This window comes from Corapipo altera, unplaced genomic scaffold (assembly GCF_003945725.1).
Source record: "Corapipo altera isolate COAL_440 unplaced genomic scaffold, ASM394572v1 1, whole genome shotgun sequence".
NCBI lineage: Eukaryota > Metazoa > Chordata > Aves > Passeriformes > Pipridae > Corapipo > Corapipo altera.
In genome coordinates, this window is record NW_020884873.1 from 34,072,626 (window position 1) to 34,095,719 (window position 23,094).

At 41.4% G+C, this 23,094-nt stretch overlaps 2 protein-coding genes across 7 annotated transcripts in view; one reads left to right on the forward strand and one right to left on the reverse strand.

Annotated features, from left to right (window-relative positions):
* TBC1D30 (TBC1 domain family member 30) overlaps positions 1-609 on the reverse strand; it is a 58,788-nt gene extending 58,179 nt beyond the window's left edge. For 3 of the 5 annotated variants that reach the window (XM_027660433.1, XM_027660419.1, XM_027660406.1), the window contains exon 1: positions 289-607. In XM_027660433.1, the coding sequence (XP_027516234.1) occupies positions 289-544 (256 nt within the window). In that variant the 5' untranslated portion in view covers positions 545-607. Of the gene's footprint in view, positions 1-288 lie in introns of all 5 variants that reach the window. The other 2 variants (XM_027660416.1, XM_027660425.1) reach the window with 2 other exon arrangements.
* A 966-nt stretch (positions 610-1,575) lies between these two features.
* GNS (glucosamine (N-acetyl)-6-sulfatase) lies at positions 1,576-22,341 on the forward strand. 2 transcript variants are annotated; one of them, XM_027660572.1, is made up of 14 exons: positions 1,576-1,731; positions 2,288-2,347; positions 3,013-3,219; positions 4,761-4,826; positions 5,238-5,336; positions 7,623-7,790; positions 11,371-11,453; positions 12,794-12,912; positions 13,539-13,642; positions 14,040-14,141; positions 15,342-15,449; positions 16,150-16,260; positions 18,106-18,266; positions 19,093-22,341. In XM_027660572.1, exons 1-14 carry the CDS (start codon positions 1,591-1,593, stop codon positions 19,166-19,168), a joined length of 1,605 nt encoding a protein of 534 aa, XP_027516373.1. In that variant the 5' UTR covers positions 1,576-1,590; the 3' UTR covers positions 19,169-22,341. The 2 variants fall into 2 exon arrangements, with proteins under 2 accessions (XP_027516373.1, XP_027516383.1); XM_027660582.1 differs by lacking the exon at positions 1,576-1,731 and adding an exon at positions 2,039-2,192.
* Positions 22,342-23,094: the final 753 nt, after the last annotated feature.

Sequence of the window (23,094 nt, forward strand, 5' to 3'; positions counted from 1 at the left end):
AGCTTGTGCAATCTGTCACAGAAATTAATAGCAGGTGACCCCATTTTTGCTTCTACAGCACCTGGAACAAAGGAGGAAGGAACAGCACGGGAGGCCCTGGTCTGAAGGAGCTCTCAGCTAACAGCGCACGGGAAGCTTCTGGGAGCCATGGCCATGCAGAAAGGCTGCTATAGCGAGCGGAGGGCACCCTTGGTCAGGACTTCCGAGCAGGCACAGAGGGAAAGCGAGGCGGCAGGGGCAGCTCCCAGCCCCGGCAGCGCAGGGCAGGGCAGGCGGGGCGGGCTGTACCTTTCAGCCGCAGGTACTTGACCTGGCTCGGCCGCTGCTGCAGCTCACGGAGGGCGCGGGAGCGGGCGCTGCCCGAAGGGGCGGCCGCCTCGGCGGCGCTGTACAGCTCGGTGAGCAGCCCGCTCACCAGCGACGAGGTGCGGCTGGACCGCCCGCTGCCGGGACCCCCCTCGTCGTCGTCCTCCTCCTCTTCCTCGGCCAGGCTGTCGGCGCTGCTCCCCGCCCTGCCACCCGCGCCGGCCTCCCCTGCATCCATCTTCCACGCCGCCGCCGGGTTCCGGGCCCGGCCCGTTCCACAGCGACACGCCGGAGTGGGGCGGGCAGGGGAAAGGGGGGCGGACAGGAAAGCCCAGGCGGGCGGGACGCTCCTCCGCTCGCAGGAGCGCCGCGCCCGGCTCCGCCCCCTCCCCGCATACCGCGGGCACACACACACCGCTGGCACACACCGTGGGCGCTGCACCTGCGGAGGGGTGGGGGGCAAGTGACCTCTCCCCGCCTCGGGGCGGTGACACTGGGCGCGGTATCCGGGCACCATCGTCCTGCTCCTGCTCCCAGCTGGAGCGGCGGCCTGGTTCGGCGGCAGTTCAGTACCTGGGCTGCGGCCGGTCCCTGTAGCACAGCCCGCGGCCCAGAGCGCATGGCGGGATCCTCACGGCTCCGCCTGGGCTCGCTGGGCAGCGATGGCGCTACAGGCGGGCCGGCCGGCCACAGGCGGGGCAGCCGCGGTAATTCAGGTCAGAAATTCACAGAATCACAGGATGGGCCAGGTTGGAAGGGACCACAGTGGATCAAATGGTCCCACTTCCCTGCTCAAACAGGGCACACGGCACGGGAATGCGTCTAGGCGGTTTTGGAGTATCTCCAGTGAGGGAGACTCCACAACCTCTCTGGGCAACCTGTTCCAGTGCGCGCACAGCAAAGAAGTTCTTCCTCGTACTCAGGTGGCACTTCCTGTGCATCAGTTTCTGCCCGTTTGCCGCTCGTCCTATTGCCTGGCACCACCGAGAAGAGCCTGGCTCCATCCCCCTGGCACCCGCTCTGTAGACATTTACACACATTCCCGCAGTGGAGCACGAAGGTCCCAGCTGGAAAAGGCCCCCGCGCGCAGTCCGGGGCGGGGCCGAGCCCGACGGGGCGGGGCCGGGGCTGTCCCCGGGCCACGTGACGCCGCCCCCCCTCGCGCTCCTGGGTCATATGCCGCGGGCGGGGCGGGCCCGCGCGCTGCTGCTCCGGGACCGCCGGCGGCGCCGAGCGGCACCGACCCCCTTGTCCCGTCCCTCCGCCCGCCCGTCCCGCCGCGCTATGGCCCCTGCCGCGCTGCTCCGGGGGCTGGCGCTGGCCGCGCTGCTGGTGCTGAGCCCGGCGCGGGCAGCCCAGCAGGCGCGGAGGCCCAACGTGGTGCTCATCCTCACCGACGACCAGGATGTCTGCCTGGGCGGCATGGTAACCCCGCCGCGGCGGGCGCGGGGCCGGCGGCAGCGCGGCGAGAGAGAGGGGGACTCGCCGCCCGGCCGCCGAGGCGCATACGGGGCTGTCGGCCGCCGGGACCGGGCTCGGGGGCTGGGCAGGGCGTGGGGCCGGGGTCGCTCTGGCCGCGAGGGGCGGGGGGCTGGGCCCGGCCCGACCCCGGGCATGGGCTCCCGCGGCCTCGGGCCGAACGGCCCCGCTGAAGGAGCGACACGGTGGGGCTTCCGCGGGTGGGATGAGCTGCTCTGCAGAGCCATTGGAGCTCGATCGGGCCGGGGCTGGGGCGTCTCCAATGCAGCCGCTGCGAGTACCCCTGGAAACTCCCCGCACCTCTGCTCCCTTGGGCCCACCTTGCGCAACCGCTGTGGCCGCTCCAGGCCCCGGCGAGAAGGAAAGGACACTTAGTGTCTTGCCTGCGTGGTGCCTGAAAACTGATGGTGGGACTTCTTTCGTGTAGCCTGCTTCAAGTCCCCTGCTTTACCTGGCATCCTTGCCTTTTTAGCTGACACCCCTTTGGGTATTTTTCTTCCAGACTCCCCTAAAGAAGACTAATGCTCTCATTGCACAGATGGGAATAACCTTCCTAAATGCAGTAAGTGTTCGCATTAACTCTCTGAGCTTCTGAGGTTGCATGCATTTGTGTACTCTGTATCTCAGGTCATCTGAGGTCTCAAAGCTGGTAATAGTTTTATGAAGCCTGTACCTGTGGTTGTAGGGGTTTTTAAATTCAATCTCTAACTACTTTTAGGTTTCCGAATGAACATAACTTAAGGCCATGTTAAAATCTGTGAAGGAAAGTTTCACTTCCTGAAAACACTTGTGCTAACTTCCTTTAACTGTAAAGCCATGTAGTCTGAATATTTTTATTACAAACTGAGAAGCATTAAAAGTAGCTACTCGAAACTTTCATCAGCTTCATGCGCGATGAAAATCCGTTTCACTCTTTTCATATTCTAGCATATCTCCATGGCTAAAATAGTGGAGTGAGTCAATGGGCAATTGCTCCTGTGTAAGAACCACATCTAATCTTGCATTGAGGGGCTGAAGGGCATGTGCTGCAGACCTGAAACTGGTTTCACGTGTAGCTTTGCATTAGTGAAAATACTTGGAACGTAATTCTGTCTGTCCAGAAAGAAGTAGGTTTTAATGTTGATGAACATTTTAATCAACCTGTTAGCTGATGTTTAAAAACTATAAATTTTGAGATAAAATTGTTCTACTGTGCCAGTCTTATCTCTCTTCATTCTGGTTTTCCAGTATGTTCCCAGTGCACTTTGCTGTCCCAGTCGAGCTAGCATTTTAACAGGAAAATATCCACATAATCATCATGTCGTTAATAACACTCTGGAAGGGAACTGTAGCAGCAAGTTATGGCAGAAGATTCAAGAACCATACACCTTCCCAGCGCTGCTCAAATCTATGTGTGGTTATCAAACTTTCTTTGCTGGGAAGTATTTAAATGAGGTATTTTGAGCCTTTTTTTTTTAATGTTACAGTTTATTTGCATTTGTATATCTTTCTAAAACATTCCATGATTCTTCTATTTGGTGGGTCCCCAAAATGTATAATATGATGTAACTTGGATGAATGCTTCCCTTTGCTCAGATGAGATAAATATGATGTGAAGTTCAGATCTCTAATTTGGTTAAATTCAGGTTCTGTAGGTATCAGAATGTTTTTAAAGTTGATTTTGAAAGAATGATGGAATCCAAAAGCTTTTTTTTTAGTATGTTCAAATGTGTTAATTTTTAGAGATGATGATTTTAATGACTGGAGGAAATGGATAGATGATTGGCCTGTGGTACTGATAACCCATCAAACCAATGCCAGACCATGCGTGATGTTAGAATAACATTAAAAAAATTGATTTGTCTCAGTATTCCTGACTGACATATCCTCTTCCATCAGAGGACTATTTTCTTTTTAGCAGTCAATATGATATTTTAAAAATTAAGTGTCCACTGAGGTAAATTCATTGGGAGAACAGATATTTTCAGAGCTCTTTACAGCAGTTACCCAACACTTTATCATTAAAACACTTTTATATGTGTGCTTTTGGTTTTTTCTCTTTTTAACTAGCCTATGGTTTCTAGTAGTTTATGGTAAGATGTAAAATTCAGCACTGAAAGCTCTAAAATTAGGTATTCCTCTTGTGTGATGGAATTGGATTTGAAGCTAGGTGAGTTACAGGGTTCTTAACAGCATTATTTTCCTTGCATCTCTTGGTGGAAAATGCTGGTGGTATAATAGAATAATGGAATGTGAATTTTCATAGCAATGCACGAATTTGTTTCTGCTGATGTTCCTGAGGCAGCAAGGGGAAGGGAAACTTAACTGTCTTCTTCTGAGCATCCCTTGACTCAGCAGTCTCCCATCCTTGCAGTTAGGCAAGTCATGAAGATGGGAGAGGGCAGCCCTGAGAAAACCCGTTGTGTTGCTCTGAGGCACCCTCTGTTTTGAGTTTGGCACTGACTCAGCGGCTACTTTCCCTTTTTTGCTGTCTTAAAGGCTGCTTGTTGTAGATTATTTGGCACTGAGGTGATAAGAGGCTAGCATTGCTTCAAGTTCCTACCCCCATTTGTGGAGAATGAAGGAAGCTGTTGGTCTACATGAAATTTTCTCTAGTATCTTATGAACTGTTGTCACAAAGCCTAAGATTGTCATGTAGATGTTTTGATAACTTCTCATTACCTGATGGCGTACCATATGTTCTCCAGGATTTCTGCATGTTTTCACAAGAAAATAGAGACGGGAATAACACTTAAATTTTTTTGTGATTACCAAGCTTTCAGTTACTGCCTTTCTAGTTATTGAACCCTAGTTTCTTTAACTGGCTCTACTTGTGTTTTTATATGTCTATATATTTGTTTTTCCCCATTCTGAAATTGAGTTTGTCCCAACATGGTTTCTGACTAGTGTTGAATAAAGCACATGAATATGAAACATAATTTCTAGCTTTTATTCATCCTAATTGAAACTATGAGTCATGGTCTGTCTTTTTGCAGTACGGAGCAGAGGATGCAGGGGGAGTAGGTCACGTCCCTCCTGGATGGAGTTTTTGGTATGCTTTGGTATGTGACTTTTTTTTTTTTTAAATACTTAATTTTGCTTGTAATCCAATTTGGTTTTGTAATCCTAGTTGAATTCTAACTGCTGATCATGAAAGAGCAGGCAAAGAGCATCTAACAATGCAAATTTTCTTCCCTTTTTTCTTCTGTTGCACATCAGATCCTTGGCTTTCACAAAGGCTACTCCTGCTGAGTGCCTGGTTAAAAACTCTGGTTTGTAAAGCCAAAGCAGTATGAGATAGCACCAAAATAAGTTTTGGTGTTGGAAACTTCTGAGAATTCTTGCAGTATCCTTATGGCAAATGCTCATAAGCTTTTTGACAAACGCTTGTGGGCAGCTCACTTCAATTACTTCAAGTAATCAATGTACATGTTATTTTGTATAAAGATCCATATAACTTTTCTTTTCCACAGGAGAAAAATTCAAAGTACTACAACTATACTCTTTCAGTAAATGGCAAAGCACGAAGGCATGGTGAGAACTACAGTGTAGATTATCTGACAGATGTCCTGGTAAGAAATTTTGCAACGTTTGGTACAGAAGCTGCTTATGACCAGATAATGCCTCATGCTGAGGGCTTGGGGAAGGGTGGGATGATAATTTGTTAGGCTGTATTACTTCACACATGCACAATTATGCTGTCGTGATTATGGGTAGGCATTAATTAGCAGAGCAAGATTCTGAGTATATTTAGACATGACAGGTTTGTGTTTGAGCTCTGGAGAGGAAAGGGATTCCAGCTGCCCGTTTGCCAGCCGGTAGCCTAACTGAGAGGTTAATACTTACTGCTGGGGTGCATGAGGAACACATAGGCAGTGATTTAAATTACTTCATAAAAGGATATGTTTCATTATATATATGCAACTTCTGTAACAGATTAACTGGGCCAAGATTTCAGTAGGAAGTTAAGCATGTAAGGATAGCTTTACAGCATGTTTTGTTTCTTAGGTATTATGATGTGTTAGTGCATTGTAATCTCCAGCTACATCAGGCTGATAACTTGGAATTATTAGAGACTAATCAGTTTTTCATAGTATGAGAGGGCAATGTGTAGCTGACCAAGGGAGTTTGTTGCCTCTTTACCCTCCTAAAATAGAGAAGTAACAAAGGTTTCAAAGACTTAAAGGAAAGTTGGAAGAGTTACTTTAGCTCTCTTAAGGCCCTGTTTGGCAAGTAGTGGTAGCTGGGGGAAAAAGGAGGATGTTGCCCCTTCCTGCCAAGCTGGAGTCATAATCTGACTTGCCGTTACAGTGTATGGGTTGGTACTGCTGGGAGCTCACATGCAGCACTTGCAAAAGTTCTTCTCTGAGATGTCTCCTCGTGCAGTGGAGACCCTGAAGAGTTTCATTCCAGTGGGTGCTAGAACAGGCAGCTGCTTACTAGCAACAGCACTGATTGATGTTTCCTAGGGTACTGAACAGCTGTCTGATTAAATTTAGATTTACATGCTCTAAAGCTAGATTGGAATTGATAGGCCAGAAGTGAGACTATCCTATTACTGGCATTGTACTGGGTTTTTTTGATCCTTCAGCAGCTCGTAAGCATTTTGTCCAACAGGTCATTGTTGCATAAACTGCTTACTTGTGGTATGTTACGTATTGACACAGCAGTGTATTATGATTTTCAGTGTATTGCATTCTGCTTTCTGCCTGTAGTTACCAAACATGTATTCAGCATTTCAGAGCTGTGTTCGAGTTTAATTCACTTGCTTGGCAGTGCACAGGAATAAATTGCTTGTGCAGAGTTCCTGTGTTGCTTGATGTGATGTACAAGCTTTCTGGTCCTGACTAAGGGCACCTGAATCTTTCTACTGCAGTCCTCACATGTTGCAGTTTAAGGTCCTAATGAAATCAAAGTTGGCTACCTCTATGAATTTACCTACATCATACTGGTTTCTGAATGGTTCTTATCCTTTCTAAACTCTGTTGTCATATAACTGAAGTCAAGCCCTACTTGCTTAGATGTACAAGTTAGGAGGAAGGAAGAGCGAGAATTCCTAGTGTATTGTTTTTTCCTAGAGAGAGAAAAAGGATATCCAAAATGGGGTATACTAATCAGACAGGAAAGAAAAAGGCTGTAAGATTTGAATACTGAAGAACTCATCTACGAGTAATATCTTTGAAGCTTTAATTTTAAAGGCTGACCAAGGGAAGGCCAAAATGGAACTCACAATCTCTTCTAACTTGCTGCTTGAAGTTGTGTATAGGCTGAAATGAAACTGAAAGTGCAGTGAAGTGGCACGAGCTAGTGGGGTTTGGCACTGTTCTTTACCCCTTGTGATCTAGGAGCTTGCTGTAGAATGAGCATATGCTATAAACAGTGGGGCTGACGTTTTTATTTCCCAGAACTATTGCTATTTCTGAAGACAATTGAAGCTGCTGAACTGGGGCCTGTCAAACAGCAAGTGGCATCTGAAAGCCTCAGAAGGATTCTGATTGTAATAAAGAAAGCTCTGATGTTACTTGATAAAACCTGTTTAGGTGGATTCTGTTGATATTTGGAATAGGCACAAACTTCTGATGAGCTTTCCAGGTTTAAATAATGCAAAGTTCTGAAGCAGAAAGTTGTTCAGAGGTGTGGGAGAAATTATTTGTTTAACTTGAGCACTTGGGATTGTTTTTATTATGAGCTGCTGTTCTAGACATTTGTAGATGAGCAGACAGTAAATTTTTGAAATAGTTTAAAAGTTCCCAGTATTACCAAGCTCTAAATGAGTTACAAATGTTTAGTTTGGATTTTTCAAATACTTACTGTTTTCCTTTGAGGCATGACTTCTCTCCTCCAACAACACTTTGCAGGCCAACATGTCATTGGACTTCTTAGAGTACAAATCTAATTTCGAACCTTTCTTTATGATGATCTCAACCCCAGCACCACACTCCCCTTGGACACCTGCTCCACAGTATACGAAGAGCTTTCAGAATGTCAGTGCACCAAGAAACAGCAATTTTAATATTCATGGAAAGGTAAGCTGACTACTTTAATATTTATGGCAAGGTAAGCTAACTAGCAAGAATCTCTATAGGTTGTTCTACTTTTGTGAGAGCAGTAAGCAGTGCCCTAACTTGATGGTTTAAACAGTGAGAATAGTCCAATACCATGACTACTGATTTTTAATGATTCTGATCAGTCTGTCAGGGTCAGATACATTTATTGTGATTTTTAAGGTATTTGCATACCAACATCTTGTAAATAAAAAATGTAGTGACAAAATTACATGGTAGTATAATGGAATTACGACTGATAAATGGAAAAAAGTGAATTCCTTGTCCAATTTCCAGATTCTCGTGAAGCTCTTAAAAAATTCTTTTCTTATTCCCAGGAGTTCAGGAGAACACATAGGTAGTATGCTACTCAAAGGCTCGGGCGAAGAATGTTGAGAGCCTTGAATTCCTTACGCACATCTGCTGTTGTGGATGGGTTGTCCATTCCTTGAGCTCATGGCAAAGCTGCCCTGAGGTGACAAGCATGTCAGACTAACCAGAGGACTTAGTGAAATCATGAACCACAGGCCCCAGGGTCACTAAGGACTTTGAGAACTTCCATTTGTTGAAATAACCTGCAAACAGAATTACGGAGCCTAATGTTACAAACTCAGACATCCTTGGGACAGGGCAGTATCTTCCACTGCCAGCAAAGTTGGCCAGCTGTGGTCTAGCTCACACTAATCTGCTGCAACTTACTCTGCCAAAAAGTGAAATTCACAGTTCATCTGGTGAGATACCTAATTTACGGAAGTTTTGTATTTTTGATTCAAGTAGTTTAAAATATAGAACCCACTACTGTTCAGTGTTCAATTATTTCACTTCAAGATTTGCTTCTAATCTCAAGACTGAGAGATAACATTGCTTAAATGCCTATCAGGAGCCCAGTCGTACTTCTTCTAAGGTCACTGTGACTCATGTGATACAGAATGAAACTTGGTTTTTGCTGTGGATTGTAGCTTGCAAAATGACCATGTACTTATCAGTATGATATAAAAACATGAATGAAAGGGGAGAAAAGGGCTGCAGGCAGTAATAAATACTTCAGCCATACTTTTTAAGTTTCAAACTAGAGAGTAAGAATCAGACTGGGATCTTTTCCTTTGTAAAAGGATCCTGAACTTTGGCTTAGATTCCACTACTGTAATAATTGAGTGCTTTTAAAATAGTGACTTAGAAATAACTTGGTCAGTGAAGTCAGCAGCTAGTATACAGTGTGGAGCTCCCTTATGTGGTGCAAAAGCTCTGCATATGCCTGTATCACATGAAGCAAAACAATAGACTTAATGTTTGGTAATTAATATCTGTGGAAACAGCAGTTTTCTTATAGGAACAGAGTAGCATTACCCTCCTTCCTAGACACAGTAGCTAAGGTCATTAACAATGTGCATTTCTGCAGCTGGCAGTGCTGTAGTCTTGAAGCCTAACTCTTCTTTGAGCTTCACTGTTTCCTAGGGCAAGCATGATTCCTGCAGTAGCAGTAAACATGTACATAGGCTCAGATCCTCACTGATGTTGTAATGCTTGCTGGACAGTCTTGCATTATACAGTCTTGACTCCTAAATGAATATTGCTTCGCTTCCTTATGCAGTGTATGGGCAAGGGCTACTAAAAGGAACCATTTAGGCAGAATCTCTGCATGAAAAATAGGAGTTAAGCTCTTGTGTACATCACTGCTCAGAATCTGACTTGAATTTCTGCTTCGGATCCTCATCTATGAACTGTAGGGAATGATGGGTACCTGTCTGGGTTCCCAAGCAGGACTGTTAAATATCCGAATGAGTGTTTTATCTAAGAGAGAAGTTAAGATACGTGTTGGGTATTTCTCTTGCATGCATTGTTTTTCAGGCAAAATTGGAGCACAGCTGTGTTCAGATTCTGCTGGCAATATATGGTGTACTGTCTCAATCTCCTGAAATTTCTCTGAGAATGGAACATAGAGAGGCAGCAGGACTGGTGGACAGCTTTGTATGTAAATTCTGAGACACTTGACAGGGAAGCAGATTTGAGGACTCTGAGTAGGTGTGAAGTTTATTGAAATCCACAAAGGTGTTTAGGTTCTGTGTGAAGTTTTTGAAATTTCAGAGAAAGGTAGGAAAAACAAAATACTCAAGTGAAAGAGGAGGATTCTACTGCAGTTGGTGACTTCCTTGCCTGAGTTGTCCAGCCTTATGAAGCACCTATCCTAAACACACCCCTTGTGAAAAGTGGCTGGTGCACAGGTGATGTTGCCAGCTCCTCTGTTCTCGAAAGAACTTCTGCTGAGCTGGAGATAAGATTTATGATGTATTCCCTTTTTCCTCTCTCAGCCAACACACAAGTCCCAGATGTTTGGTGTTGATTATGCTGTGTTTCTTGTTGAGATAGTGACATGGTGTCTCACCAGAAAATTGTTTTACAACTACTTTAAAAGAGAATCTGAATACAACTGAATTAAAATAAAGTGGACATGGCATTAAGTCTTCATGCCAAAAATCTTTCCTTTGATTGTCAAGAACAAAAAACAGGGGAACTGAATAGTTGCAGGAGATGAGTCACTTTGTTGTGAGTCCCTAAAGCCTGAGCTCATTCAGAGTCATTTACTTGTGACAGAAGGGAAATTGCATAACAAGAGGCTCTACGGAGAGGAGGGACCAGCTAAATACAGGCTCAAGCTGAGGATGATGTGTGGGTCATCTCTGACCTACTAAATGAAAAAGTGTAAAGCTGCATTGACATGACTTTCTTCTTTGTTTTGATTCCCACTAATACTAACCTTCAGGTTGTTCACAACAGACCTTCCCTTGTATTTGTACAGTAGCTGACCCGGTTCAGACTGGTGCTTCAATGTGGGAGTATCATGTTTTATATGAATTACATAGTCTTCATTACTTTGGGGGGGTGGATGAGGGGAGAAAAGGAGGGGCTGTTTCTGAAAGTTGGGGATCCAGCTAGAAGAATCGATGATGCTGCAGCTAAATAAATGCTCCTGTTTTGAAGTCAAAATCCAAATAAAACGGTAATGTTCTGCTCCTCTCCCTAGTATCCAGCCCCCGAGTTCACAGGTTGCCAAGAATCTGATAGTGGCACTGTTACAGATATTTGTCCTCCCCTGTCTATGACTTAAGTAGTTCCAATTGGTTTTGATGCAGGAGTTTCTTCCCACCTCTCTACTCGTTAGGATGCTCACTAATCTTAGTCCCAAAGGTCCATCACTCTGACAACCAAGTCCAATCTTACAACGATGCTCAGTACTTTAGATTGTTTTCATCAGGCCTGTCTCCGGCTATCACACTTTTACCTCTAGGAGAGCCTTCCTAAATCCTTTCACAGTTTTCTTCCCTGAACTGCTTTGAAAAGATCCACAGCTATTTTCTTCTCATCAAAGGCTGAGCATAATGTAATACATTCTGATCTTGAAACTTTGGTCTTCGCTGTTGGTTCATGTAAAATCTGAGTCAGGTCAGTTTGGTAGCATTGCCTGGCTGTTTCACAGGAATAATTTCTATTTTAATTGGTATAAGAAAGATTTAAAACCTGATATTTCTCTCCTACAGTAATCTTTTCTATTTTTTCCCTTTAGAACAAGCACTGGTTAATTCGACAAGCGAAGACTCCAATGACTAACTCTTCAATACAGTTTCTTGATGATGCTTATAGAAAGCGGTAAGAATTTTCTTGTTGTCAAAGGTTTCTGATCAGAACTTGGAATTTTTTTTTTTTTAAATGCGTGGGTTTTTAAAAAAGTTGTAGTAAGTCTGACAATCAAAATCATATTACCTCTAATAGTTCTCTGGCATCTGTCTCAGCCAATCTGACTTTGTTTACTTTTTGCAAATGAACTTGTCATTGACTTCAGAAATATTTTATTCACAAATGGTGCCACTATTTATTGCAAAAAAGACCAATCACACTTTGTTTTTCTATTGCTTTTCTTTCAGTGCACTAGAGGTTTTTATTTAAAAAATGGCCTTACCTTCTACTTCACTTAATTCTGGATTCTTGCGTAATGTACATCGAATGTGATTGATCTGTCTGCCAGCTAATCTGATTTATTAACCTCGGCTTGTAGTCTTACATGGGAATACCTGCCTCACCAAGGGCGGTGCTTGATTCCTTTTTATAAAAGGGGATGTGGGGAGTAATGTCTAGATATGACGTGTTTCCTTTTTTAATAGAAATGAAGAGCATTTGCTTTGACTGCAGGTGTATTTTCTTGAAAAGTTCTGAAATAAACATTAGTTTAAGTTTAAGTGTTGAACTTCATTTTGAGGAGTTATCAGGGACTTTGGAGCTGGAAAACCAAGATTTTTTAGGCTCTTGCTTTATAAAACCTGAAGGTAAAATTATGCAACAAAATCTTAAATAAAACCTGGAGAAAACAGTATCCAAGTATTGAATAGCAGTAGTTAATTCAGCATAATACTAGTCTGTGGAAGCTTATGGAGGCAGTCACTTCTCTCAGTGGCAAACCCCATGACAAAGAAAAAAAGAACTTGTAGCTATTGAAGGCTTTAGATACTCTGAAATAATGGACCCTGACATTACATGAGTAATACAAAATAGCTGTTATAGTTTTCAGACAGAAAGTATCTCTTATAGACAACTGAATTCATGGCAGTCTTGCATTTTAATATTAAACTACATATAAAGAACTAATAACAACTGACCTTGCAGGAGATAAGTGACTCTTTGCCACAGTGCTGCTTCAAAGTTGGTCTTCACTGTCTCCAGATAAGAAGTAATCGGCATTTTGGTGTCTTTTGCAGACACTACAAAATGAAATTAACAAGAACTCAAGACAAACAATCTTATTTCTATCTTTAATTGCAGCCTCAAAAAGAACAGTGTAGTAGTCTAGGAAGTTTGTTTTCAGAATTTGTAAGCAAAATAATTCAATTACAGTGCATACACTGTTAACTGGAGGCAGGATATGAACGGCCTACCTGCAGTCAGAGTTATTCTAAATTTTTCATACTCTAATATGAAGTGCTTTTTCTGTATAGGTGGCAAACTCTGCTGTCAGTAGATGATCTGGTAGAGAAACTAGTGAAGAAACTGGAACTGAATGGAGAATTAGACAACACATATATCTTTTACACATCAGACAATGGCTTCCACACTGGTAAAATTTTTATTGCTTACTGAATATTTGTAGAAGATCCAGGAATCACCTAACATTTCACCCTCATGACCACTCCAGAAAATGGAAAAGCAGCTGTGGAAAACTGTAGACAGAAGTACTGATTTGAGTTGCAAAACAATCTGGAGTTGCAGTGTGAGGTGTTTGGTGATTTTATAGTTTGGTTGGGTTTTGTTTGGTTGTGGTTTTCAGCATTAATCTCTATCAGTGTATCCTGGTATACATAAAATTAGAACAGAAATGGAAGAAGGGTCTTTATGTTCTGTAGGAAGAGTTGGCATAAGACAGATAGGTCTTCAACAGATTTTTATATCATGTTGTACAACTAAAAGTGCAGTATGTAAGCTCTTAAACTTTTTAAGATATGGCTTATACTCTGGAGTTGTCTGTTCCTGTCCTCCAGTTTGTTAATGCAGTTCAGGTTAAGAACCTCTTCTGACTTCTTTAAAAATTGGCTGCTGGCAATTATGTGCCTGCAGCAGGGAGTTTAGAACCAGGTGATTTTTGAGGTCCCTTCCAACCCAAACCATTGTGATTCTATGTAACACAAGACTTGTAAAATGTGAAACAAGAAGTCATTTAACTTTTTCCATTTTTCTATTGTATAGGCCAGTTTTCTTTGCCAATAGACAAACGGCAGCTTTATGAGTTTGATATCAAAGTTCCACTGCTAGTTCGAGGACCAGGGGTAAAACCAAATCAGACAAACACGGTAAGAAAGAAATGAAATCAAGAGTATAGATTTATTTTTAATATTGTTTCACAGTTATCAACTTCAAGTAATAGTTTATCCTCCTGCATATGTATATATCTCAATGAAATTAAATACACAGTGGTAGAAAGTGCAGAGACCTCATTATAAAAAGCTATCTGTTCTTCCTTGAATCAGTGAAATTAAGCACTTGCAAGCTACAGAGTAAATCAATTTTGAACTCACTTTCCAAAGTACCTACCGTTGCTTTTTGAATGTCACAGGGTCCATTAGCCTATAAAGATGAAATTGTAGTGTTTAGATGTACCTAAATTTACAAATACTTGTAATACCAAAGTCCTATTATTACATCTGTTAGATACTGATCTTCTGAAGTTACATTTTTCTCACTCTGCAGATGCTTGTTGCAAATATTGATTTGGGTCCCACTATTCTGGATATTGCGGGATATGACTTGAATAAAACCCAGATGGATGGGATGTCACTGTTGCCACTGTTGGTAAGTAGATGAACAGGGATAGTAACTGATAATTCTTACAGGGGTAATTCTTCAAAGTGAATACTACTTCCTTTGATAGACTAGCTTAACTCATAACACAGATTCTTCTCTTGATATAATTTTCACATGGGATGTTCATAGATTAGTGGGTAAAGTAGGTATGTTGTTTAAATGCAGATGTATTTTCATAAGCACAACTTTACAATCATTTTATAATAGAAAGTTGTTTCATCCTTTGGCTAATCCTGCCATTTGTAGTAATTTCTATTTTGAAGCCTGTGAGTTGTTTCCACCTTGCATCCTCTTTCCCCTTTTCTTAGCATTTCTCTGCATAGACATAGGAGAACAGCAGACTGTTCTTATTAAATCTTTAGTTTGACTCCATTTTCAGTAGAACTAGTGTTTCCTGCCAAACTCTGGAAAAATGCATGTGGTTTTACAAAGTAAACTTGACCTTTCCAATAGGTGAGCAGAAGCCTATTTAAATAAAGCTGCTTGCAGTTGATCTGTTTAGTTTTAATTAAATTTAGTCTATAAATTGAAGGCAGCTTACTTGGAAAGTAAGCTTGGAAAGATCATCCAGATTTAAAACTGTGCTTTGCTTTAAAACCTTGTATCCAAAACCTTAAGCTGTTCTTTAGACAGAAGCAGGTAAAAAGCGCCTAGTTTAAACTCTGATGCAATCAAAACTGAAATTCAGTGTTTTGCTGCATGTGGCTGAGATGCTGCTGTATATTAAATTTACAGTTTCATCTCCTTTGTCTTTTAAAATGCAGCTACAAATTGACCAGCTTAAAACTTAGTTGTTTCTTAAAGGTGTTTATCTTTTCTTATGGCTGGGGTTATCTTTTTGCATCTGTTGTGGTAGTGTGATATAAATCAAAGAGAAACAGCCTTGTTTACAGGGATATTGTCTGCAGGATGGTAATATCTGGCCATGTGGCTCCTACTTGGTATTACTGCATGATCCTTTATAAATTGAAGATAGTATTTTTAAACCCTCACAAGAAGGTGTACTAATATTTTTGGAATTGAATTCTTGTCTTCCAGTTACACAAGACATTCTAACCTCAAAGTCAATTATTTAAGACTGACTTTGCCTTGTAAGCAGTGGGAAGTGTTAGTGTTATACCAAGCATGGAGAATTTATTCTGTTTCACAGTGCGGCAGATACTAAGTTGTGTTAACCTCTTGTTGTAGAGAGGAGACAAAAATGTCACATGGAGATCAGACTTCCTGGTGGAGTACCAAGGAGAAGGATACAATGGCAGTGATCCTACCTGTCCTGGCCTAGGACCCGGAGTCACAGTAAGCAAGACAAGATCTGTTAATGTTAGGAAATAGCTGCTGAATTAAACCTGTTTGCTGTATGGGCTAACCTGGTTCTGTACGTAATCCAAGTGTCTTGGGAAGTTGGAGCTCTGTAGGTCTTCTGCAGCATTTGAGAATTGGAGGGAGACATTCAGCCATGTGGAACTAACATCTCCATATGACCGTGGAGATCACACCAACCCTTTCAACAGGAATCTATTGGGCCCCAGGGCTGGAGAAAGATGCAGGAAGGTCTGGGCTTAGCCAAGTGTGTGGCAGTGACAGAATGTTCTTTCTAAACTTGCAGTGACCTTGTTGCACAATTCTTGTCTGTGACTATTATTTAAGTCACTAGCTACTCTGCGAATCAAAGCAGGTTTACTTTGCTTTACTTAAGTAAAGGATGTCTTTGGTGTTGTCTTTAGTAGTGTGTTGTGCTGTTCTGTTCAGTGTATGTACCTTAGCTTCCTGTACATAATGCATTTATCTATACTGGCTCTAATAACACTTTCTCAAATTCAGAAGAGCTGAGTTTTTGCTTAAAATCCCCAGTGGAGACTTGTGTGTATTAAATTAAGATCTGGGTGTTTGTCAGTTAACTGCTGTTGGCATGAGTATAGTATAGTCTCTAGGAAAAGGATTGCTAGTTCACCTTCTTCTCCTGCTCTGAAGTTTTTGTTCACTGCTCACTTCACAGCACTGCTTCCCAGACTGTGTCTGTGAAGATTCCTATAACAACACGTATGCTTGTGTAAGGACACTGTCAACTTCCTGGGATCTGCAGTACTGTGAGTTTGATGACCGGGAGGTAAGTCTGTCTGACTAGCAGATGTCAGCTGTTCACAGCTGTGTGAGCGCCTGTCTTATCAGCTCTCAAGGGTTCTGTGAAGTACCCTGAAAAGCAGACTAGCATTGCTTGCAGGGTAAAGTTATCTCCTGGTGAGAATGTTTGACCAAAACTGTAGTGAGGTTCTGGGGAAAAAGAAAAAAAAAAAAAAGAAAAGGGGCTGTGTGGGAAGGAAGTGAGGCCTAAACTCTGATTATCACCTTCTGGTATTACCTAACAGCCTCTCAGGGAGCTTTGCTGGACCGGGTTCAGTTCTCTCTCTTAGCTTAGTTCCATATGGCAGTCTCTTCTCTACAAATATTTTCTGCTCCACTGTACCTCTGGTGTGTTTATGTTCAGCTGCCACTCTTTTACCTGTGAAGAATTGAAATTCCAGGCTAATAATTTCTCTTGTATTACTCGTTTGTTTGGGTACTTAAGTTACAACTGTGCTTATCATAAGTTGTTTGGATATAAAGGACCTAGTGTCCCCCCTTCAGAAACTGTGCAGATCTCACTAGGGGAGCACACACTGTACACACAAAAGGTGGTGTGTTACACAGCTGATCATTACTTGTGCCCATTTGCACACAGCTGCTCTATTTCTAGAGCATGTTGGGTTTGAGGCAGCTGGGTCACAGATCTGCTGTATTGTCAGCAGATGTGCAATAACAGCATGAACAGCAGGTATCCCCAGTAATTGTGCACCACAAACACATTTTATGGTGGTCTACAATGAGCAACTTAAACCAGGAGAGTAAATCCCACAAGATGCTTTTGCAGTTAGATAGTGTGAAAAACTGTACAGGAGACCAAAATGCCGATTAGCAGACCCCACCCTTTGTTTTTCTGCTTTCTGACAACTCATGATCAAGTTAAATAAGTTTTGCAGCTTTCTTGGTAAAAGTAGACTCCAAAGTTGATTCAATAATACACTTCATGTCACTTTGGTTTTTTTTTTCTACTGAGGTGTGGCTGTGGCATTTTTGGGTCACTGCTTACCTGGGTTAGCTAAAGTAAGACCAACAGTATTGGGAAGGTGCAGCAATGTGACTTTTATGACCTTGCAGTGAACCTTGTAAGAAAGTCTGCAGCCAAAGTCTGTCCAGATATGTCTTTATCTATGTTAGACACAACTCGGCCAATTTTTATCAATGTCATCTGCGGTCAGGCCTCCTACTCTAGCACAGACAAAACAGCAGCTGAATTCTTGACATATGTCTGACCAGTATTTGTCCCACGGAATGGTCTAGAGATTTAATGTCCCAAAAACCAAATCTGCCCTAAAATCCTCCAGACAAACCTCAAAGCACACACATACAGAATAAGCTTTTCTTTTTTGTGGCTATAGCATACTTGTGTTCAGCATATTTTGTACATGAAGTCAAGACACTTGTTTGGGTCTGACAGCTCTGAGTATCTGATGAACCTGGAATGGTGATGTGATGGTCATAAAATTGTGTATTTTGAGATCCATTAGTGAAAAGACAGCCAGCTTAGCCTTGGTTTCTTACTGTGGTCTTACAGTCATAAGACAGGTTCCATTTATGTGTTGGAAAAGAATCTGCAGTGAAGCAGGTGAGTCCTTCACGTGAAAGTGAAAACTTTCCCAACAATACTGTGTTACTTCAACACTTCTGCTTTGCTTGCACGCTGTCTTTGACCACTTAGCTGCATGGCTAAACATACCTTATGTGTGGGGCTGCTGCAGTGGAGCTCAAAATAACATTTGAGACTGTGCTGCCATAAAGCATTTTTCCCAAATAATATGACTAAATATTAATTAGCATTCAGGACTTAATACAGTGCAAGAACTTTCTTCTACAGGTGTTTGTGGAAGTGTACAACTTGACTGCAGATCCACACCAGATCAATAACATTGCTAAAACAATTGATCAAGAAATTCTAGAAAAGATGAACTATCGATTAATGATGCTGCAGTCCTGTTCAGGAGCAACTTGCCGAACACCAGGTGTCTTTGATCCCGGGTAAACACTGCTCCACTTAAGTATTATAATACTTTTAAATATAACTGTATATTTTTAAAATTAAGCTTTTATAGAGGGTATTTGTGATGGAATATATAATGGACGTAAGTACTGCTGTTTAATAGAGACGTTTTCTTGATGCTTCTATTTTTTTAATACTTAATCTCTATTTTAATTTAGCTTACCAAACATAACTTTGATGGTATGAGTACTACTGCTTTAATGTTGTCAGCCATTGTTGACTTAGAACAGCTGAAGAGCACAGCTGTGCTGACTAGTCAGAGACAGTGACCTTGGGTTTGCCTGCAAACCAGGAAAAGCTGTGCTGGTTTCTACAGGCAGGCATTTTCCAAATACTTGCTCTGATTGGTCCTGGAGATGCTCTTAGCAAGAACATTTCCTGCAGGACTTAAGCTGTATGTATTAGTCAGTTGTTGTAAGTAAATAGCACTTCTTACCTCAAAACTCAGTCAGTTATCATTTACACCAAAGCTTTTTTTAAGCACTATTTAAAATGTCCTTACAGTTGTGCTACAGAAGTTTGTAGTTCGGGGCAGCAAAGCTTTGTTAGAATGCAGCTCCTCAATGTTTGTTATATGTGCCTGTAGGCTGTTGGTACATTGTAGCTAGTATTTATTTCTTTGGAGACCATCCACTCCTTGGTTGCCTAAGACTCCTTATAGACAGAAATTGTTGCTACTGCATACAGTTGAGAAAGCAACTACTCCTGTAGCCTTGTACCAGAGCTATTCTAGCAATAAGCTTTTTCTAGAAGTGCTGGTCACTGCAGGAGAACTAGCTCATGCTTGACTGTTCCTTCCTATAGGTACAGGTTTGACCCACGGCTCATGTTCAGCAATCACGGCATACGTGCTCGGAGGTTTTCTACACAGTCCTTATAAGACCATCAAGAGCCTCTTGCAGTCAGCTCCTACTGACCAGTTTCTCCAGTGGCTGCAGCAGGTCTGTCTCTGTTAACTCTTGCTGATTACAGCTGGAAGACTTTTAATGGGCTTTTCAAACCTTGTTTGGAAGAAAACCCCTTGTCTTTAGCTGGTTGCCTTGTGCAATATGTATATTTTACAGCTGAACTCTAACTGTAAATCGTTAGACACAGCTAATCTGTCTTGCTCAAATAGTTGATTATCACCTTTGTCTTTCAAGTACCTTTTCATATCACAGGCACAGAGGTATACCTCTGCCTATGAATCTGAACAGTTTATTTTGTTCTAAAAAATCAGTAAGTGTGTATTTGAGTCAGGTTAGATAGGCAGGTGCTATTGCACAGTAATGCTCACCCATATTCAGTGTCATAGACTTTATTATAGGTTTCCTGTATCGAGCTCAAAGCTGTTAATGACAATAGCAAACTAGCCCAAAATAGAGTAGGAAGGCATTAGTCAAAACTGTAGGATCTGACTAGCAAGTGTCTTGTTCAGAATTAAAATCTGTTTGCTGAGTAGTCTCTTTCAGTGAGACAACTTCAAATGAGACCAATGAATTTCGTAGGACAGCTTTGGTAGCTTGCAAACAAGAATGTAATGTCAGGCTCCTTTTAGTTTGAAATGCTGGAATGGGGTACTGAAAAAACTCTTATTGTTTAAGATAGGCTTCCTAGAGAGTTTAAACAAGAGAGTGTTGAGGCTAGTAAGTATTCAAGTAAGTGTGCCTGTGCTTTGAGCTAACTCTTAAGTCTGTTTTTAATACACAAACAGAAGTAATACTAAAATAAACAAAATCCAACAACCAGGGCACCACAGTAGAGTTGATCTGTTTTTAACTTCCAGATGTCTTAAATTGTCTAACATCTTATGTTGATTAGAGTCTTGAAGGTAATTTATTTTGAAAGCAAACTAGCTAAAAGTAAATCACAGAATCATTGCTCACTAGACATTAGGCTAAGAGAGCTATTTTAGGCAGTTTAAGTGCTTCACAGTGTTGCTTTTTGGTTGAGACATGACTACTTGGAACCTGCAATAAGTGGCCTTCACACCAAAGGTCTACACGTCAGAAATCACTTTGTTTCCTTCTGCAAGTATGCTGTCTTTTCAGCCTTCTGATTAGGCTTATTTGAAATGCAGCCATCACATGTACCCAAACTTGAGTATCTTTCTAAATCTTGAAAAACATCCAAACTTCCATTACCGTACAACTTCTGTAAAGATTCATTGGCAAAACACTGTCTGGAAACACTGAATTGTGGATCTTCTGCAAGACAAGTTCCTGTTGCTTGTGGGCAAATAAACTGTTATCAGCAAGATAATTGTTCCCTTGTCAAACAAAGTGTGGTGAAATTATTTAGTTTTCAGTTAGTTATTTCACATCTCTTACCCCGGTAGAGCATGATTATTTCAACTTCTGTCACATAATACCTTGTAGTAAGTAATCATTAAGTAGGCAACAAAGTATGACTCTTTCAAAACTGTGAAGGTGCATACCCCAGTTGTCCTTCATGTAGCTTATAGTTGCAAACTTCTGTGGTGGTCTCCAGGTTAGATATTATAGACCTTTTATGTCAAATCTCTAAAAGTGACCAAATATTTTGAGGGGAAAAAATTGTTTGAAAGATAACTTTTCAGCTGGAGCATCTGTATGAACACAGAAGTTTTTGGATATGCAAACTACTTCCATGCTTTCAAATACTCAGGACTGTTGGGTTTTTTTCCTTAACTACAACTATAGCTTTATCCTGTTTTTTTGTTTGTTAAGCCTTAGCATTGCCCATTGGTATCCTTCATTAACTGTTTTGTCTTTAGAAAAAACCCCAAAGTTGTTTTCAAGTGTTCTCTTACACACTGAGCTAAACCTAAAGCTCATGTATGTAGTGTTTTGCTCAGAGAATTCTAGCAACTTAGACTTGTTCTTTGTTTAAATTTTGTTTTGGTAGTGGTATGGAGGCTAATGTGAAATATATTGACTGCTGCACATTAAACCCTCAACAGTTCTAGCAAATCTGGGTCATATGTCAAGTTTCTGCTTGAATTAAGTTTTAGTGCAAGTAATGTGCATTCTGTTGCTCCTTAATAGAAAACAACTTTGTTATGGGTACAGATGTGTAACTCTTATACAGTCTTTTCTTAAAGCAATCTTAAGCCATAAGAAGGAAACTTTCTTTTGAAATTTACTTTTTGCCTAATAAGTAATATGAAAATTGACAGAATTGATGCAGATGTAGATTATTCAGTGTGAGTAACCAGATGTTTTACCCAAATTAATACTCTTGCTATCTGCACATACCTGTAAAGCATTTTATAATGAGGCTCAATAACTGTTGCCATAAAGCATAACAGCCTCAAATGAACAGTGTTAATTCTTATCTTTGATTAAAAAACCACTATGAAGGAACTTTGACTCTTACTCAGATCTAATTCCCAACTAAGTTATTTTAAAACTAAATGGTCTTTTGGGATATTCCATTTCATATGTTATGACTATGGCTGTACCTGTACCTCGTTACCAAAGGCATTCATGTTAAATGTACAGTTTTAAATAAAGGGCCTTACTGGTACAGAGTTGGGTTTAGATAAAATGTGATAATTTTTTTACTTTTTTAAACATTACTGAAAGTAGAGCTGTGAACTTTTAGTGATCTGATCTGGTAAGGTAGATACTATACAGGGAGAAATGCAGTTAATAATTTCATTATGTTACCCTAAACCAAAAAATATTATCATCACTTCAGTATAAGTGAATACAGCTAGTACATGCTTACCCAGCATCAGCCCAGTAAACCGGACTTCATTTTGAGGAATAAAGCTGTAACAGGGACACATACATGGAAGCACACAGCCAAAGCAGGTTATAATACCTTTTCAATAAAGTTAAATTTGAGACTGATTCAACAAGCTGAATACAATATTTCAACATAATGAAACAGCTCTCATTTGTTGTGATTTGATTAAAATTAATTTTCTTTGTATTACTCTCTCTGTATGTGAGCATACTTTGCTGTAGCATGTTGTGAGCATATTTCTGCTGTTTTGAATGTCTGTTTAGAAAGTGCCCTTCCAGAGGACCCTGTTCACTGCTGCACTTTTGGAGAAAGAAAAAATAAACTGCCTCTCAAACTTCCTAACTTTGTTACTGAGCTTGAGTTAAACCTTTCCACAGGAATAAGCTGTGTCACATGTCTAAGGACTGAATTCCTGTTTTATAAGCCTGTTCTCTGCTTTACTGCCCTGCTGCCTAACAATGGCTACTTCATATGGTCACAGGGAACCATATATACAGCGTCTAGCAGGATAACACTTGACTGCTTTGCACCAGGAAGAAACACTGAGGTGAGAGGACAAATTGAAATGCAACTGTACTTGCTCAGAGTTCCTTGGAAACTGATGTAGGTGAATAGATGGAAAACTTTAACAAAAAGCACAATGGAGAAAATGCTGTTCATAATTAGGAGCAGCGTGTTCTGCCTCTGGGAAAGAGGAAGAATAAAATCACACATAAGGGCTTTTTCCAAAATGGGAACTGTGAGCAACAGCAAGATAAATGCTACTTACTCACCTCAATCCCTGTTAGAGAGTTGAATTCCCTGAATGATTCTGCTTAAAAATATATACATAACTTTTCTGAACTACAGAGGAAGGTCATTTGGTACACCTTCAACCTATTTAAGTCTGATGCTTTCACAAGCTACTAAAACAAGTATTTCTGCATTGTATTTGCATTGCTGCATAACCATTTCTCCTTCAGCAAGGAAGGTAGCAGTCTTCCATTAATTAAGAACAAGCCATATTTGTGAAGAAAATTGCTGCTACAAGGCTAAAGGAGTCACCTGTTTTAGAAAAAGAAATCTAGTGTCAATACTTTTATTCAAGGGATGAGG

Bases quoted from the DNA above. Each gene is read 5' to 3' on its own strand.
- GNS (XM_027660572.1), top strand. From the start codon at position 1,591: ATGGCCCCTGCCGCGCTGCTCCGGGGGCTGGCGCTGGCCGCGCTGCTG. The intron at 2,348-3,012 runs GTAAGTGTTCGC...CTGGTTTTCCAG, and splicing joins GAATAACCTTCCTAAATGCA to TATGTTCCCAGTGCACTTTG. The intron at 3,220-4,760 runs GTATTTTGAGCC...GTCTTTTTGCAG, and splicing joins CTGGGAAGTATTTAAATGAG to TACGGAGCAGAGGATGCAGG.